The sequence below is a fragment of the Apis florea genome, unplaced genomic scaffold (genome assembly GCF_048593485.1).
Source record: "Apis florea isolate Af1SG1 unplaced genomic scaffold, ASM4859348v1 contig_2291_pilon, whole genome shotgun sequence".
Lineage (NCBI taxonomy): Eukaryota > Metazoa > Arthropoda > Insecta > Hymenoptera > Apidae > Apis > Apis florea.
Genome location: NW_028256553.1, coordinates 1,780,623 through 1,801,457, shown reverse-complemented (window position 1 = coordinate 1,801,457; position 20,835 = coordinate 1,780,623). Strand labels below are relative to the sequence as shown.

At 34.5% G+C, this 20,835-nt stretch overlaps 1 protein-coding gene across 7 annotated transcripts in view; it reads left to right on the top strand.

Moving 5' to 3' along the window:
- Positions 1–8,787: 8,787 nt before the first annotated feature.
- LOC100865697 (glutamate receptor ionotropic, kainate 2) overlaps positions 8,788–20,835 on the top strand; it is a 133,825-nt gene continuing 121,777 nt past the window's right edge. For all 7 annotated transcript variants that reach the window (XM_086903384.1, XM_086903381.1, XM_086903380.1 and 4 more), the window contains exons 1-2: positions 8,788–9,046; positions 15,472–15,668. In XM_086903384.1, the coding sequence (XP_086759510.1) occupies positions 15,584–15,668 (85 nt within the window). In that variant the 5' untranslated portion in view covers positions 8,788–9,046; positions 15,472–15,583. The remainder of the gene's footprint in view (positions 9,047–15,471; positions 15,669–20,835) is intronic.

The window sequence follows — 20,835 nt, the reverse complement described above, 5'->3', positions numbered from 1 at the left end:
AGGAAATTGAACTTAATTGGAACGAATGTTCGAAAAGGACGTTTAGACGAATTTTTTGGTACAATGGTGCTAAAGATCAAGAAAATGGAAATGGAGGAAAGGCGTTGTCTGATCTTTTTTATCATCTCGAATAGTCTTTAAAAGGAAAAAATAAATTATAGAACATTCTGTTCTAATTTCAGATTCAATCTTAAATAGACAATTCGTTCTTTTGTTGAATTTTATTTCGTTTTAAAATGTGACAGGAATTTTTTCATTCCATATACAGAATAATTTAAAAATAATTTAAGAAAAATTTTACTTCTCTACTTACTTTCCAAATTTTCCTTGACAGCAACCCAGTGTTCAGTTTCCACAGATCGAGAGATCGTTTTGAAAAATTAACGGAAACAATAATTTTCACGTCCAATTTGCAATCGACAAACGAATTTCTCCTCGTTAGATTACCATTTACTTTTTCAAACGTGAGTAACGAATTCTCACGTTCCTCCGTGAAAATTTTACAAAATCTAACGTACTCCCTTGTTCCAGACAATTCATAATCGACTCCTCTCCCGGCGCGGAATGCAACGAAATCTGTCGAAACAAAAAAAAAAAAAAAGGGAAAAGGCTGATTATATGACACGTTGAATCGAAACAATAACGTCATTCCTCGAAAACGTTTATCGGCCGAACGAGGTGACAATGGCGCGACGGAAATTAATTCGACATTGCCAGTCGACACCAGTTTCATCCCCCTCTTCTTCTCACGTCCAATCGGCGTGTTGCATCGTGCGAATACGGGACGGCGAGGGAGGACAATGAATCCCGATAAACGGGGCAATTTTACGGTAACACGGAGAAAAACATCGGGGGCGCCGCACGCTGGTAATTCTCGTAATGGCGTAACACGCTCCAGGGGGGTTGGATTCACTTTGCGCTAATGCGCACCGAGCTACGACAAAGCCAGCCTCGAGGCTTCCGAAAATAATAATAATAATAGGGTTTTTATCGCGTTAAAGACAGCTTTGTTGCGATTAATGCAATAATATCCAGCGCGTGGACGTAATGTTTCATCGATGGTGATGGGATCGAGTGCGCTTGTAAATCGTAATAAGATATATATATAATTTCATTCTGCGCCTGATCTTCGATTGTAAATGGTTTGATATCGAAAGTTATTTAATCATAAATAAATGTTTTTTAATTTTAGTAATTTTGAAAGAATTAGAAAAGTAGATTTTATTTAGAATTAAAAACGAAACGATAATTGGTTTGCAATGTATTTCCAATGAAAATATGATATTATTTATTAAGAGTTTGAAAGAAATTTGACTTAACATTCTAGATGTGATTACTGCCGTTACTATCCGTCGATATTAATGACCGAAGTTCAGTGTTCGATATTTAACGACTGGACAACCATATTAATGGACCAAGTTTTCGAAACGATAGGAACAAATTTAAGAGAGGAATAAATTTTGACAGTGAGAAAAGAGGATTTTGATGGATGTGAATTTTTCGATACGGAATGGAGTTTCTAAGAAAGGAAACCAGAAAGAGGAGCGTGATTTCCGCCTGGCGTGATGCACCTCGGTGAATGCAGTGAATTTCTAAGTATCCTTCCCTCTTTCTCTATTATCGGCGGCGATAATAAATCGCTGTCGAATTGACTAAAGGAGAAACGACTTTAAACATCATTGTTCTCTTCGAAACGAGGATGTTCTCTACGATTGACAACATCCTCCTCCAAACTTCTTAAAACAAGGTATAATGATACGATCGAAATCTTCAATATTTAATTCGTTAATTTATATGTAACATATAACGATTTGTGTTTCTTTGTTTCCAAGCCAATCCACAGATTGAACGTACATACAGTTTGCGTTCGAATTATTTTCTATTTCTCGTGCTCAACGATATGTATATAAGCGTAATTGACACGACACCTTGGGTGACTCGTGTCCACGCTCTATCTACCCTTTGAAGCTCGTTAACTAGTTTTTTTCTTTTTTTCTTTCCTTCTTTTTTTTTTTTTTTCTTTTTATCACGAGATACTATCGACACGGGTCACGGCCGAGAGACACGAGCATTATCTTCATCGACCGCGGGGAGATTCGACATCAAAGGTCGTTACGGTAGATTGCACGGAATGTCGTCATTGTCTCGTAAAAGATTGCCTTTAAAACGAAACGTAAAGCGTGTAAAGGACGAGAGAGAGGGAAAGGGGAATGAAGAAAGAAGAGAGATATCGGAGGAGAGGTATGCGTGACACGTCTCTCTGTTATCTTGTGAAAATAGACTCCACAGACTCGTTGATAGGCGAACGAGCGTAATTTTTTCGAAAACAGGGAAATGTACAGGCCGCGTGATATTCTCGATCGAAAAACGAAAGGTTTCGACGTGGTGGCGATTCATCATACGGCTATCAGTCAGAAACAGAGATACATCGGCCGTTCGTGACTTCGTGAACATCGCTGATAACGGCGCCGACTTTGCAACTCGATAACCGAGTTCATGAATGGGTTGACGCAGATACGGATAGGTTTAGTCAAGTTTTCAGATCGCTACTTACGATCTCGATAATAGGATCTATCGAACGATTCCCTTTCTCGAATTAACGAGGATTTAAGGATAAATAAAGAATAGCGCATTCTTTAGATATTCTTTAGACCTGATTTTTAATAATTAAAATCAAATTTCAATAGGATAAGTGCTTTTCCCACACAATTATGAAAATTTATTGATTGAGCATATACTCAAGTCTCATGAAATAACAAATATGCATAAGTCTCAAAATTTTTATTTATTTATTTTTCACGTTGGCGAACATTTTGTGTACACGGGATAGATCACTGGTAAAGTAAGAACGTAAATCGAGGCTGATGCGAGTGAAAGTGCGCATTTAGATGCTATCTGCCACCACTGTTTACCATTTCCCTCTTCGACACTTTTACGAATTCACGGTGTCGTTTTCAGCTCTTCTTATCGATCGCAGCCGATGCCAACCATTGGTTTCCCATTCATCCTCGTTACGATCGTTGCTACTCCCTCTTTTACCCGTTTAATTTGACTTTCAAATAAGGCAAGGTAACCGTCGAACGCCACTCCCATTAAATAAACGTTAACTTCACATTTTATAACACTTTCCTTCCCACTTCCTCCAGCGAAATCAATCGATCAAAGTCTCGGATATTTAAGTTGACGAACGAAGGCAGGATCCTCCTCGATTCTATTTCAAATAGAATTTTAGATCTTCGCAGGCCGAGGCGAACAGATCTTTGACTAAATTTAACTCAAGAGTGATCGATGGATTCTTGTGATATTCTCAAAGGCAGAGAGTTTACCATTCATCCATTTCTGTTGTCCAGCTCAAGCTTAATTCATCGTTTATATTTCGTACAGGGGCGCGAATAATCTAATCTAATTTGGAATGGTTGGAATGGAAAAACAATAGCAGAGCGACGAAGCTCTTCGACCGGTGTTCGATTCGATAAATTTCCGACCCGGAAGTGGTGTAGTCGATGTACTCGGATTCAGATAAAGGACAGACGTTTAATCAAGGGCTGAATTAACTGGTACGACGAACTGCCTCGGTTCCATGTTTCGTTTCATTGGCATTTCGACAGAAAATCGAATCGGGTTTGACGAAATGTCAGAATTTGATCGAGATCAAGAATTATTTATTTAATCGTTCGAATGGAATGGAAATTAAAATAAATATTTCGTTATCAATCTTTGTTACTTCTTACGTTTAAGGAAAATTCAAGGAATTACATTTTCCATTACCGATGTTGGGCTTCCATTATCGATATATTTTAATTTAAAATAATGAATCTTTTATACTTTTTTTAGATCTGAAGTTCACGATGTAATGCAACTTCTATGAAAGAGAAAGATGCTTCAGAGGTTTCAGAAACTAAATGAGAAAATTTCAACGTGAACGTGATAGAAAACGCAGCAATAGAAACGGTCCATTTATCGGTTCGCTGATTCGATCGCCGTTGATTTTCAAAGATATCGGCTTTAACTTGTTATCCTCGTTGCAACTAACCATTTAATACTACAATACGGTTGAAAAAACGTGGTTATAAATTGGTCAAAAACGGTCGCGAGTTAGAAAAATCCGATGGGAGAATGAAACGTGTTGAAAATAATTGGTTGGATATGTTTCCATCGATTAATTCAAATATATACACTCACGTTCATAAATTGTTAGATGCTTAATTCAAACTAGCAACATATTAGTAATTTATTTATTGATTCTTATGGTTTCTATAAATTTAATTATTGTAATATGATATTAAGAGGAAATTTGTAAACGTATTTAGAGGAATATTGTTTTAAACGCGTGATAAAATAAATAGAATAATTCGAGTAATATCCGAGAGACAGATCCATTTTATCGAGATAATAAATTATTATACTTTATATTAAATAACAAGAATTTAATAATTTCAAATTAGACAATTCCAAGCACATTTTTTTTTTCCAAATTTTGTGAGACAATGTAATTTATAATTGGAGATGGAATCGTTGCGAGAAATATTAAATAAACGCTTGGAAATTTATAACTGTTTTTAATAAAAACATGAATGTATTAACACAGTTAATAACAGTTTAATGTTTAAAATTAATAACCGTCTGATTTATTTGACTTATGGACAAGAGTGTACATACAGCTCCAAACAGCTATTTCCAAAAATTAAACTAAAAGCGATTTACATAACGATTTGAAGCTCTCTCCCTCTCTCTCTCCATTTCAAAAATCGCTTTAACGATAGCATGGTCGACGTTATAATAATATGACTGTTATTTAAAAGATGGCCATCCATCGAGAGCGGATTAATTACGCGTCATTACGAAATAATTAGTAATTCCGTTTCGTGGACGCGCATCTGTTTGTCCAAAGGTTCGTCATCGCGTTTAGAACCGTCGATCGTGGAAATGATATTTAATGGACGAACAGTTTCATCCTGGAGCCTTGGTTATAAATTATATCAGACACGTTATGGCCTGTTCCTCTCTTAATATGACACGCGATGGCAATTTGTACCCCATTATGACCGCTTTCTATTACGCATAACTACGAATCTCATTTCCTGATGTTAACCAATTGCTGTGCAAGGCTTCAGCATACTCGAAATTCTGAAATGGAAAAGCAACCTATTCCGTTAATTGATCGGATGGAGGTAATTGCATCGAAAAATGGACGAACATCGATTCCTCGATGTTCAGGCATAATGAAGATAAATTTGTACACTTTGAGTTAACGATAACAATTGAAATTTACGTGGTGTGGTATTAGGTAACTATAAGGAAAGTTTAGATAAATATTCTTACTTAATGTTTAATTTAAAAAAAGAAATAAATATTGTTACTCTCTTTTCTAATATTCTTTATTTTTTTAGTTTTGAAGATGATCATTAAAAGTCAAACAGGAGGTACATAACGATCCAAAATGGAGGAGTGAAAATTGAGCAAGAAATTTTCTTCCACGAATCTTGTTTCGACAACATTCTCTGCAATTGAACGCTGTACGTAGAAATAATTTATAATTCTAAATAAATTCCAAATTTTTCTTAATATCAAATTTAAATAATTTTCAATTATTATTTGCAGCTACTCGATGTTAAGCAAATTTGGAAGGAGAACTAAAAAAGTTACTTATATTTTTATTATCAAAGAAACAATTTTTAGTTATTCGATATAAAGTGAAAATGTATTTCATCGCGATGGGGAAATTCTTTTAAAACTTCAGCCGGAAAACAGGGAGAATTTCCTGCGGATATTCCGAGGAATTCAGGCAAGAACGGAAGTCGGATACGGAAGTCACCGCTTGAAATAAGCCTGCAGTTTGCTTTCGCCTTGGAGTAGTTGGACAACCACGTCTCGTGCCAACAACTTTACTACAATATCGTCTTCCTACGATTCCTCTTTGTTAGTCTGGTTTCCTGTTATTGCTCAATTCTTGGTCTGACACTATTCTTCATTTATTTCAAGGAAAAGTCGGATGAAGAACGTAACGAATGCTTTCAAAGTTTAATTTCAATTAAAGAATAATAATTGTTACTCATGCTTTTAACCTATATTTTTTTTTTTTTAAATAGGTTTTCAACGCGGTTTCCAAAAGATATTTTCTTCTTTAAATTCTTTAAAATAATCGTTTCAAGTTACGTGATTATATTTAAAAAGTTTGCCATTTAAAAAATTTTGCAACGAATAAAATATGCAATTTGTTAGTGTTGAGGGGTTGTTGAAGAATGCACGATTATTTCCTCCTTAAATTATTTCCTCGTTGCAATCATTGTTTTTGTTGTGCATAATTAATTATAATTGCAGAAGAATTTTTTCACAGATTACTGATCCGCTTATATCAATATTACATATCTTTTTTTAATTTTTTTTTATCTTTTCAAACAGAGAAAATTAGTAATTCAAAATGAAATATAAAAATTCGTATAGAAAGCAGCGATATTAAATTGCGGAAGCGGAAGTACTTAATTAAAACTTCGAATGGAAATGAGTTCAAAAATATAAAAAAAGAATTTCAATATCAAGAAGAATCTTTTTTTTTTTTTTTCATGATTTATAACATTCCAGAATATGCTTGCATAATGCTTGTAACAAACAAACAAAAAAGAAAGAAAGAAAGAAAAAAGAAATTCCATAGATCCAGTACAGAGTGAATCAGTGAAAGTTGTAGAGGAATTGCCGAGTTCGAGCTTGTCGCCATCCTCCGGATATGCAAGCAACTAGCTCGTTCAATCCAGATTGTAACTAACTGTTCGAAACTACGTTTCCTACGATTTATCAACGGGTTTGTGTCTTGGCTAAATCTGTAGTCCCGATCCACACGGAAATAAATATCGTGGGACCTGTTGCGCTTTGTGCACCATCGATGTTAGCACATCCAGCCCAAGTTGGAAGTGTAGTTGCATCACAGAAGAACTTGGCGAGATCCTGAAAATCTTACGATGGCTCTCTGGGTCATTGAATATGTTTAAAATTACGTATCACTGTTCTTTCGTGGAGTTTCTTAATAATCTGGACAAAAGTTCTCGAGGATTTTAATATTTTAATCAATTTCAATCACGGTTTTAATTGAAATTTTAATTGTAAGGGTGGTACTGTGTTGTTCAGTTAAAATATCGTATGCAGAGCAATTTGAAAGACTTGGAAAAGTTTCATTATTTTTCTTTCTTTCCTGTCTTCTTTCAGCTAGCATAGATAAATTGAATTTGACTTTAAATCCTTGCAAAGTAAATAAAGTTATCTAATTTTATTTAAAATTTAAAAGAATGGAACTTGAGTGTAAATTAAAGAATAACAAAATGTTGGATGGGATATTTTAAATAAAAAGGGTAAGGTTTGTTTCCTTTTATTCTTTTAATTCTTTTAATTCTTTAAATTCATCATTTACAGCAAGTTCAAAATTGTTAACTGAGGTATAAGCAATGATTCTTGATTCACTATGATACGTGGATGCACTTATTCAAAATTTATTACAGGTGATAGAGAATCGTTACGAAAGGATGGACGAAAAAAAGTTCTTTCATTTTACGATTAGTTTTCCTTATTCCCTGTTCGCCTACAGGATGGATAATAAAAGAGGCAATAACTAGTAGACTTTCATAACAGGCACTAACCTCACGATGCTCCTTTGCTCGTATGTTCCCTCCTGAAAACTTGGCTCTTTTGAACCGTCTGTTTTTCTTGTGCTCGTAAAAAAGATACGAACCCACTATAATTTTTCCATTTATAAGCACGACGTGGATTTCATAACGATAGTATAATAATTTTTTTTCCTTCTTTTTGAACTTGCAAGCGTCCCTCGTTTCGAATTTCATCGACTTTATATGAAGGGAAAGAGCAGAAAGTTATAAATACGGGTATAAAATCTTCATAATTCATCTTAATATTAATCCAAACGATAATTTGAAACTTTCATAAATTGACTATTTCTGTTTCATCGTAAATCTTGGAATTTTCATCTGGCTACAAATAAGGTTATTTTCAGACTCGAGACACATTGAATTTTCTACATTTAAACATTTAACGAGACGAATTATGAGGAACGAGGTGAGAAGTCAATTTGCATTGTAGAAAAACAAGGAAGGAAGTTGGTACAGAGGTGGTAGATGATTTGCAAGGGTGAGCGGCGAATTGAAAGTTATAAGTCATAGCCTTTTCAACCCTCGAGCAACTCCGTCAGAAGATTGAATTTTACTTTAACATTACTTGAAAAGTCGTTACTGTTTCCTGTGCTTTAACGTATTTCCGAGCAACGAAAGACAAAGGTAAAGAATTCGTTAATATCGCTTCTACAGTTGAAAGATATAAATCATAACGAAAATTCCATGAATAATGAGGTTTCTTCGTTAAAAAAGTTTCCAAAAGTGTTTACTTATTTTTCATATTCATTTCAGTTTTTCATTTCAATATTAAAATTATTAAATTTATATAATATTTATTAATTTTTCATTTATACTTTTGATCAAGATAGAATATGAGAATGAGGTATGAAATTAAAGGAAAGGTAATTTATAATTTTTTTAAAAAAATATGGTAGATAAAAGTATTGAAAGATATTATTTTTTCTTTTTTTTTCTAGAATTTCAAATATTTTAATAAGAATAAAAATTCGATAAAGGGAAAGTATTTTATGTTTAATTATTATATTTCTGAAAGTATTAAACAGAGCACGTGGGAAGGCGCATGTGTAACACACGCAGCAGCACGTGGCTGGCTCGAGCCGCGATTCGGTCGATTTCGGATAGTTTCGTAAGTCGACGGTAGACGGATCGGTGGCAGTCGCGCGCCGGCCGCTGCCTCGGTAGGGTGTTTGTGTTTACGTCGTCGCGATGAAAATTTGGCCGCCATAGAGGTTATGTTTACGCGTGCCGCGGAAACCAAATCGACGACGCATGCCCTTCTGCGTCCACCTTTTCGAAAATCCTTCACTGATCGCCACGTGCCTGTCGAGAAATCCTCCATTGACTTCCTATGACATCGCGTCCCTCGGTGCACGGAGCATCTTGACAACTCTTGATATATCCAGAATTTCGTGAGTACATTATTCCATCAATCCTATTCTATTTTTTCTATCTCTGTATTATTTGAATTATTCATATATCCATATAACGATTTGGTAAACGAATCATTATGATTCGGAATATCGTAACGTGAACGTTGATTTGGAATGACAGTTATGAGCAGAGTTTAAACATGGCGGTCGTATCTGCCAATCAAACGTATTAGTCAACCATTCGAATTATTTACGCGGTATTCCTCTTCGAATATCACGATCGAAATATTCTCAAGTAGCCACCAGAGTGCTCTAATTGTATCGTATCGTGTAAAATAATACGAAATCAATTATATCTTTCGTATTTTTCGCGTATAAATTCATTTTAACGTAAATCGTGATACGTAATTGATAAAGTACGAATCGGATAAGTAAACACAATACGAAATTCATAACACACGTGTCGCTGTGTTTCTGCGAAAACGAAAGATATGCTAAGTCACATGACATGACTCATCCCGATACTTTTTCACGTTGTATTCGTTCGATATTTTTTTCCAAGTGACTTGTCGCGTTCAAAGAAATGTGAATTATTTCGATATATTATGCGAATCGAATCGTGATTACAGATATAAAATATAATGCAATAGTGTGAGTTTTAATGTTGTTTAACCGCTTATAACTTCACCGCAAAGATGAATTATAATGTGGAGCATATTTTGAAACTTGGTCCAATAACAATTTACAATTGACCATTCGAATCGAGTTTTCCTGCGCGACAGATGCATTCACGCATAATTCACGAATAAATTATATCATGCGTGTGTACAAATGATGCTGGTTAAACGACTGGTGGCCATTGTTACTCGGTGCAATTTGCTTGAAAAAGTTAATGGCGGAAATTTATCATCTTGTTATATACCGGGCTTTTTATCGTTTTCATTAGAAAACTCAGTGGTAATTAATCGATTAGGTGATTAGCTACGCGTTTTATTAAACTTTTTATTCGTAAAAGAATCGATCTCTTCATTCATCAAGTCTACGATCATTTTCTTTGTTTCACACAAAGTAGACATTAATCTTAACTTGCTGCATAATGAATTTTGTTCCCAGGTAAATAGCATTAATAAACACAACTTGTTTTAAAATGAAAATTCCTAATCAAAATAGAAACATTTTATATATTCGCTTAACTCTTTAAACTTGTTAATTGATTCTTAAATAAATTGTTTTCTTATTGTTTGATAATCAATTTTATTAGATAGATGAATTAAAAAGAGTGGAACAAAATTCATTAACAAATATATCATTCTATTATAATAAATTTAATTGACTATAACTGAATAGCTAACCATCATTTTAAAAAATAATCGTTGTGTCGCGAAATTATTTATAAATTAAATGCTATATATTTCGTAAAAATGAAAAAACCATATTTTATCAGCTAACAATCCGTCAATTGTCAGTCAAATTAAATTCGATCCATGATTTATTCCCGTTCCAAGTAATCGTCGCGATCAAATTTTGATCTCGCGAGAAGGTAGACGAAAAACACGAGGGAGGGCTTCTTTATTAAATTTCCTCAGAGGTTCGCGATCCATATAAAACGTTGAGCGGATTTATTAGACTTATATTTTCATTCCGAATCGCAAAATCGAGTTAATGAGAAATATCAGTTTAATAATTTTCCATAAGTTTAAAATTAAAAAAAAAAAAAAAAAAAATAGGAAAAGGGGAAAAAGAAGCGAACAAGCGATAAATATAAATTTGTCGACGTCGAGCACAGGTAGAATTTAGTGTTTCGTCACGCGATATATTTAAATTTTTCATCCGTTTATTTTATACGGTCTGCTACATAATTTCGCGAGTCTCTCAATGGACACGTGACTGTGGATAATCCTGGTTGGTGGGAAAAAAAAAAAAAAAAAAAAGGAAAAAAAAGAAAAAGGGACAATGTTCGCAATCGATGAAGCTATTGTAAGAGCTGACGTAACCATCCACTGTCGAGTCTTTTGCGGAATTGCCCGCATAAGCGAAAATCAGTCCTCGTCGATCGTGATGCGAAATGTTGCAAAATTTCCCTTTGACGGTGCACGCTTTCATTCATGGGCGGTTCGTATTAGAATCATGCTCTGGAATAAGAATCTCTTTGTTCAATGTTCGATCGATAATTTTCTTTTTTTTTTTTTAATTTAAAATAAAATGGAAGCTTGTTTCTTTTTAACGCCATAGTATTTACTTTCTTCTTTTTATTTATTTATTTTTTTTTTTCAAAGAAATGAGCCTGTTTCTATGAGATATAGGTTAGATAGATAAAGAAATGTCGATCCAACATTTCCCTTATCTTCTTATTCCGGGCTTTCTAAGATGATCTCGCCAAGATGCTTCGAACAATCATAAATCACAAAAGAAAGGGTAGCTGACAAAGGTGTTGAACAAAGAGAATATATAGGGAGAGGAGGGGGAGGAAGTGAGAGCAGATGAAAGAGATATTCAAAGGATGGCTATTCCTTCTTTCTTTCCCAAACTTTCCTTATCTCTCGTATCAATTGTTTTTTTCTTTCTTTCTTTCTTTCTTTCTTTCTTTCCTTCTTCCCCTCTTTTCGATTAGAAAATTTCTATTATTGTTACGAATTACGATGGATGAAATAACGGGGTGAATTAGAAAATTTTAATCAGAGGAGGAAAAAATGTTATTTATCTTCGATATGCGACATTCTTTATCCCGAATAACCCTTTTTCAATTGTCTCATCTATTTTCGACTGGAACAATCGAACGTGGAATTGCAAAAGCGCGCCAGAAAATTTGCCCCTTTCCACGTGTCCCCCCCGCTTCCTCTCCTTTGTTCATTTAATCTCTCGTTCTCTATTAAATTATTCCATCAAATATTCGATAAATCAAAATTTGGTATAAATAACCTCGCTTCGAACAATCGATAGCTCGCATTCTCAATTAATCGCGAGTATTGGTAACACAAAGGGCAGAAAAATCTCTACGCAATAATACTCTCCTCTTCGTAATTTCGAATTACTTTTTGAATAATAAAAGAGAGATTCCTCGCATTTTTTTCATGTATTTTCTCATCGAGAAACTAACATTTGTTTTAACGTGTAAACAATGTTATTCGTCGAAGAGGAATCGTAGAACTGGCCGTGTAAAAACTTAGTTTTAACGTAAAAATACAGAGATCGAGAGGAAGAGAGTCGCCGTTGAGTCTACAAACTGAAATATATACGTATGTATGTGTATATATGTATATATCTTCGAATATACACGAAAGTAGTTGCATTGTTTTTTCGGGGTCGACAGAAAGAAGAGCATGCAACTCTCTCTCAGAATTTCTTTCTTGACCCGAGGAACGATCGTTACATTGAATTAAAGTCGAATAAAACGTCCACTTGCCTTCGAAACTATCGGTAAACGCGGCCAGACAATCACGTTGTTTTCATGATTTTATTTTTCGAGATTTGAATAACGTGTAACGAGATACTTTCGCCTCGATCGAACCATCGGTACAATCTCGAATTTTAGAATGCATGCATAAGGATCGGCGAATAAAAAGATCGAGAAATAAAATCGTTTCGAAATTGTTCTCGATAAATCTTTATACGTATCTATCGAATATTTTATATAATCGGAGAATGTTGAGAAAGAAATCGTTGCAATTTAAATAGACGAATGAAACTAAATGTGATAACGATAAGAAGGATTTTGTTGATCGATCGTCAAAAATTTGTGACTGGTACTAATTTTGAAACTAGATCGCGCGATATCCAGTACCTGTTGGGATGAAATAAATTGAACGAAATCCCTAAGACAAATTCCTTGACCTAGTGTCTAAGAGTTCGCAAGGAAAATAGTGAGTCCATTTCTTTTAAACGATGAATTATATCCTTGTAAAAATCTTTGTAAAGCATCTTCTTTTGTAAAAACAAGCTAGGTCGATTTGTCCCAACAGCTTTCTTAAATTTTATCAAAAGTGCACGAAGTTAAAATTATATTTCTAATCAACCCTCCAAAATTAGATACACAAATATATCCCTGTTAATTTTCCTAACATAATTTTGTATATTTTTGTAATCGTAAAAATCCATTGTTATCATTATGGATCGTTTCGTCCATAATTGTACAATTGAAAAAAGAACACCTATCCAGATATGTATATCTTGTAATATAGCACTGACGTTTCAAAATATCAAATTACAAAAGATAGAAAAACAAATTGATTAATCGGCGGGCAAAAAAAGTTAATCAAAGAGATTTGCGGGGGGAGGGGATGGGGAGGGGACGCGAAACGAAGCTCGAATCTCGAATATCTTGATTTTTCCTTTTTTGTTTTTCAACTGTTTCGCGTTTATACGTTTCATTTGTGGCGAGTACATAGAGCTTGACGCCTCGTTAAAAATGATTTAACGAAAACGCGAGAACGCGTGGATAAATTTGAGTTTTAAAGGGTGGCGGTTTCGAAGCCGGGCTTGTTATACACGCAAACGCGAACGCAATGTTTGCGACGATAAATTCAGACCTCGAGAGTGCTCGTGGGGATCGTGTGCAAAATGTAAATTCCGTAACAAAACTGGCAGGATCGCCGCTCGGCTTCTGGGGCCAATGAGAAACATTGGGGCGGAGGGTTTCGAAGCACGCGATACGGGTCACCGACGTGCACTCGCGCAAAGTGAAAATATTCTGGAATTTCTTGCAGCCACACCATTTCTTCCCTCCTCCTACCCTTCTTTCCCTTCATTCACGCTTCATTTAAAGAAAGCTGGCACGCTTTCAGTTTCTGTTCCGCGAATACGAACTTGGTGAGGCGAAGTTTTTAATTGGTGAAGAAAGAAACATCTGTGAGGGAGGATTTTTAATTTTAATCCGCGAATAAGTTGTTCTTAGAGAAGAGTCGACGAATTATTTGAAAAAGAGGAGATTTTTCGATCGATCACTTAAAAATGAAGTGGAACGAGTCAATTGAAATTATCTGAAAATTGTCTGATTGTAAAGTTCAATAATAATTTTTTGAAACACGGTCGAGACACATTCGAGACAAAGATGAACAATTAAATTCAAAGTTTCGTTCGGGGAGGGATGAAGAAATTAGTGAAAATGATTCTCTCGTTACTTCGATAACGACTCTCTTCTTTCTGAATATAATTTACCAATCTATCACAAACGCGAAATAAACGCTTGGATAACTCGATAATTAGTAATTTAATTCTGCCACTCTAGCACGTTTGCTCGTATTAATTCATGGTAATTATCTGGCCGACTTGTAATAAAGCGCAAAGCTGCGATTCCATCGTCGATACTTATTCCATAAATTTTAAAGCGATTATTTATGATTGCCAGATTGCCAATCACGTTATTTGTTTCATAAACACGTGAATAATTCAACGAAAAATTTGAAGCATCGTACAAAACCTGCTAAAGATTTCACAAGTTTCGTACTACAGCGTTATAAAATCCGTGGAAAATTCTAAATTACAGGAAAAAAAAAAAAGAAGGAAAAAAGGAAATGTTAATACGCTCGTAATCTTCTTGAATATTAAATCATCTTAAATATGAAAAAAGAAAAAACGTTTTTCGTTTGAAACAAATGAGTTTTATTATGGAAAAAATCGGAGGGAAAGTAGTCATATAAGAGGGAACGAGAAAATTATGAAAATCCGTGGCAAGTTCTCTTTCCTTTCCTTTATTTTAAAATTATGTAGAAGATTTTTAAAGTATCCTCGATCAAATATGCAAAATTATTTTAAAATTGATTTATTTAAAAGTGGGCACTTTCGTTGGCACTCAATATCGGTCAGCTTTTTAAATTTTTTAACAATTTTCTATAATTAAAAAATTTTAATTATAGAATATCATTTTATACTTGTATTAAAATAATAAATAAAATATAAAATGTAAAATTAGGAAATTATCAATGCAGACAATGTTAAGAATCATTGCATTATTCATTTTTTCCTCGGTATATTTTAAAGACTCGAAACGGTTTTAATCCATTCATTTCAGAAGAAACGAATTCTGTTATAATTTACGATTGCGTGTGCGCGAGAAAAGAAAAAAATATTAAATTAAATATCCACACGAAAACTTCCTTAAGATTAAATCACTATCAAAGAGGGAAAATATTAAAATATTTAAATGCTTAATAAAATTTTTGCGGTTAAAATTTCACACATCGATTGCTAAAAGATATTAATTTGATGCGATAAAGTTGTGCGATGGAATATTGAAAAGCTTGCTGTTTGTTTTAAAACAAACGAAGAATTATCCTACGAAATGTTTGCTGGAACCAAGTTCCAATGTACTCTCAGTTATTATCGCGCCAAGTTTATGCATTAACGTCACCCCTCCTCGCGTTGCCTTTTACGCGTACACACCACTTTCCCCGGCGATCTTTGTTGCGTTGCAGCGGCGAATTATAGAAGCTGCAAGCTCATCCAAGCTTTGTTAATCTTGCTTTCAGGTAAATGCGCAGGAGCGTGGTGTGTGCCGGCCCTCGGACGTGATTTGGTGCGGTGGTGTGCGTGTAAAGGGCCAACAAGAGAGGCCGGAACGGTGAGCATTCGAGATGAGCTATGAATTTAGGCTGCCTGGTAGCCATCGTCTTTGTGCATCAGCTGCTGTCCGACGCCACAGCGCTACCCTCAGTCGTCAAGATTGGTGAGTCGATTCTATCTATCACTTTTTTGGTGGTTAAAAAATCATCGAGTTCTTCTGAGTTTATTTATTATTTTTTATCGAGAAATTGTTTGTATAAAGAATTATGTAATTATGTAAAGAACAAGTGACACAGGTTTTCTACTGTGTTTAGAAAGAAGCATGGTTATCCACGGAGGGGTTTGAGATCGTAGTTTTTTAGATTTGTGGACAACGAGGGATTAATGTAGTTGTCATCGCTTTTCCCTTTCTTTCGAATTGTCAAAATTATTAGGAATTGAAAAAAATTCTTTCTTCCTTTTTCAAATTGCTAAAATTGTGAAAATCTTGAAAGCTCTCAATTTTTGCAACTTGCTGTACAATGTGCCAACATTCTCTGAGAAAAGTATCAACGGATAAAAGGATTGTCTTGTTAATACATATATATATAAGTAACAAACATGTCAACAAAGATAAAGTAACCAAGCGCATTGTAATCCCCGAGAAGAGCTGTGTAGAGAAACAAAGTAGAGTAGAAAAGTCTTACATTTTAAAAGGGGAATTAGCGAAAGATCGTGACGCTCTCGTTCTCCTCGAGTAACACCCCCTTCCCTTCCCTCGATCTTTTTTTCCCCTTTCCCTTCTTCCGTGGTTTCACAACAGTTCATGCATACTTCGTTTCGAATTTACGCTTTGCTTAAAGTATTCGCAATTTTGCCCCGAGTTCGTTATCAAAACGATCGAGCTCGGCGTGGAAAAGGGTCATGGAATTTGCAAAACGTGAAATAAAACTCGCCTCGTCGTTAGTATTCCGACGATCGTAAAGTTGGGGCTGTAACTCGATAAATTGAACTTCTTAATGCAATCCTGTGAAGTTCTGGCCAGCTACTTCGTTTGGCTGAGTAATTGTCGAGTAATAAAAGTACGTGACCACGTTGATCAGGAGTAATTTCGAATATTTCGTAGTTAAAATAATGGGGGCTGAAGGTTCGGCTAAAAATGTTTGTACTCCGTTAAAAGCTTTCTGATAGGAAATGTCAACATTCGGATAGGTGCTATTTGGATTTGAGATATCTTCAAAGTGGATGAAAGTAGCTTTGTAAATTTGTTGTTGAGATAGATTTGTGATTAAACATCTTGGATTATTATTTTTCTTAATGAATTTTAAGGAATAAGATAGTGATAGCGAAACTTTTTTATTTTTTATATTAAAATAAAAAAGATATTTCATTGTAAGAACTTTAGCAACATAAATATCGTTGTTTGGCATCGATTGAAAAATTTACATTTTAAATTGCGCATTTTACGATTGTATCTGGTATAAAATTAAAATTAAAGCTAACATGTAAATAAACTCACTATCTTATCCTTTTTTATCTCGTGCATTATAAGTTTCAAAATTGCATGCTTCTTTTTTTCTTTACGTAACTTCTTCGTATTTTTTCCAATATTAAGGCAATATTCAGGTCGTGAACGCAAAGTCGTGTATCTTATAACGCGATTATTAATTGTTAACATCTGCTATACCTTGTTCCACTTGGCTTTGAAATTTGATTTCCGCTGTTGGATGTCCCAATCACGCGAGAGTTCTTTAGCTAGACAAAGTGCAGACACGCTCAAATATTCTCGCAAAGAAAGGGCTTGTTCACGTGTTAAGTCAATCAATTAGAGAGGATCGATAATTTTCATTGAACGCATCGATGGAAGTAGTGGTTTGGCGAAGCTCACAAGTTTAGCGTACCTTGATAAAATTTGCTTCCTTAATTTGATAAGCTTCGAGAAATTGTCTCGAATTTTTTTTAAATTCAATAAAGGTAGTTCATTGATTCGATCAATCGTTTGATCGATTCACGATACACAGTTCGCAATCTTTGTTGTGGACAATGTTGATGCAGACATTTTTACGATTTGACTGAAAATGATGCTCGTGATATTTCATAATAAGTGCATATAAATTTGCGTTATATTTTCCAAATTTTCGATTTATTTCCAAGAGAATTTTCGCGACGAAAATTATCGTGTCTGTTATCTTGCCAAATAGGTCTCGTAATTTACGTGATCGAGTGAATCGTTCGAATGGAATAACCTTTGAAGGGCTCGACATTTGCCGCAACAAGATCGAGGTCTTTAGATGGGCGAGAAGCCCAGTTAATGGTTCTTGGTCATAAATCATTTAATAACGAACGTTAGTCCACAGATACTGTGCCAGGGATATATATATCTTTTTCCGTTTTTTATCTCATTTATTATAAAAAATTATTATTCGAGAGGAATTCAAACATATTACTTCCTATGTTTGAAATTTGAAATTAATTCTTTTGAGAAGTTTTTTTTTTTTGGAATAAAAATTTGTTTCATAATGAGAAGGAAGATATTTCATTTCATTAAACTCGTTAGTTCAAAATTTTTGACAAAATTAATTTAAAAAAATTCTATTTCCATTTGTTACTTTATTTTAAATTCTAAAATTATGGGATATTTCGTTATATTTTCGTATGGTATATTGTGATATATTTCTATGATTCGTTTACCTAGTTTGGAATCTTGTACGAACATAATGGATTTCATCTGAACATATTTTATATCTCTGAGTAAAGATTTGGCAAGGAATCAGCAATTTCAATTAAGGAATAAAGGTCGCGATCACGAAGGAAAAATCGAGAGAAATAATTTACTTTTGACAATTTTCTGTCTTTTTTTCTTCCAGGATAAATATCATCTCTTCAAATCGAAAAAAAAAAAAACTACTAAGCTATTTACAATAAAAAAGATTAATCTAGGATCTTCCATATAAAAAGAGAAAACACGAATAAAAAATTACTTCTTCTCGTGTTTTCCATACGATCCTACGAATTCCTATTTACAATTGGCTTATTAGTTTTTTTCACAGAAGAAATGATCATATTTTAGGAAACAATTTTCATTCATATATCTAACTGCAAAAGAAATAACAAAACGTAACATCTCACGCGTGTAGCCAAATTTTTCCCCCGTACCATACCTAGATATATTTTTTCATTAGAATGTTAGACAGATAACTTTCAACTATCTCAAAACGACATTACCGGGCTCAGTGAAGTTTTATCTGTAAAGGGCGTAGCTCGCGATATAGATACGCGTGAGACGTTTCCCCTTTTCTCAATCCCCTCCAACTGTCTCCTCCAACTTATGGGAAACTCACAAATGAATAGTGAACAAGCATTCGTTTCTCTTTGTTCCTTATCCTCTCGAAAGATTTCACCTCTAGGAAGGAAAGGAAAAACTCGGGGAGGAAAAATTGCTCCGAAAGAATAAAGTGTACGCGACCGGTTAAACTTCTCTCTGTTTTCTGTTTCTCACTCCGTTATCACGAGAAGGATGCAGTTGTCCTTGCTGTAACGAAGGCTGAGTGTTCCACGAGATTTGTCTTTTTATTCTTGCCATACGGAATACGAAGAATAGCAAGAGTATAGAGAGCGAATGCAGTTAATTATTATAATCTTTATTCTTACGTACTCGATCATCTTCGTTGTAACGTGAAAAAATTTCGTCGCGTGTTAAAAACCATATATTTTTGAAATTCGTGCGTTTCTCATTTGTAACATAGAAATCTCATTTCGTCAAACGATTTTTGCGATGTTTGCCATTTTTCTCGGGGATGAAAATTCAAAGGACACGGTTTTTATTTTTAAAAGGGGATGAAAAATGACAGTGACGTCACGTCAGAATTTCAATTTCAATATACAGTATTTCATTAATAATTTTAAAAATGTAAAATGTGTATCCTTTTTCTCGCCTCTGGGAAATTTCACTTTATAAGAGACTGTTTCGAAAGATTGTGTTTGTCACTCGTCGAAAGAACCACCGTGAAAATCCACCCTCGCCCCTTCAAGATCCTTTCCATTCGCGTTGACGAGCGAGGAGGGGTGAATAAATGGATAAAGTTTGGCAACAAAAGAGAAACGTGGTTAACTCTTACTTGCTCAGACACTTGTTCCCGAATTTCCCGTTTCCTTCGACTTTTATTATTCCATGGTGTACTTATTGTCGACGAATTTTATCACTTCTGGTGTGGATTATCGAGAAGAGATCGAACATCTCGTCGTATGGAACTTGGAGATCGTATTGGGATATAGAGAATATAGTTGTAATAATTCTTAAAAACTGACCATTTTACTGACTAAAACAGACATATATCGTCAAAATAAGAAAAATAACTTTTTTTATTCATTGCATTATTCTAATTAAATTTCCAAGATTTTATAAATAAAAATAAATAATATCAAATACGAGAAATTGTATTTGAGAAGTGGAAAAAACCAATAAATTTGAATATCTCGATTACGAGAACCCTTAACGAATTTTTTTCGCAAAATTTCGCACAATTCATTATCACGAGTTTCCAACTTTTTACTTCTAAAATCTACGTGGAACCGCGGAATATTACTGTCAAAAATATGTAGAACGTACACCAATGTATCTTCAATCCTCTAACAAGAAACATTACACGATCGAAAAAACGATCGTTGATTCTAGGAACGAAGCTCAAGAGCTCCAATATATATTCGCAAAATGAAACAATCTCTGTGTTTCATGGACCTCCTTTTTTGTACGGTTCTCCGCGATATTAGAGGATATGAAAGAAAAAAGGGAGAGAGAGAGAAAAAGAAAAAAAGGAAAAGAATTGCACAGAGGAAGATGCTGGAACGGTATGTAAATGCTGGAACGTTAGTTTCTTCGTTTTCACGTTCCAACTTCCGGTCTCGAGTCGGCCTGATGGGCTTTCGTTGTCTCCTTGTATTTCTGTAACGATGATAATTCGATGGGGTGCCAGAAAGGGAAAAAGAGAGGAAAAGGACGAGGTAAGAGCTGAGCGTGGGTGGGACCGGAAGAGAAAAGCAACGAAGAAGGGTAGTTACGACTTCACGGCGCCTGAAGCATCAGCGAGCCGCGGATTTTACCAGGATTTCTCGTTCGTTTACCACGTGATAATTTATGGACGATTGATGTATTATTTCTCAGTTCTCGTGATAGAAATTATCGATTGCTTTATTTTATTAACCGATTCGTAATTTTCTTTGCGTTCTGTGCGTTGAAAGAAATTAAAGAAACTGCGTATTCGAACAATTTTCAAATTTGATTCTTTCCAAAAATTGTAGATGATGCTTTTGTTTTTAAGAATACTTTAATATCGTTTCGATCGTTAAATTCG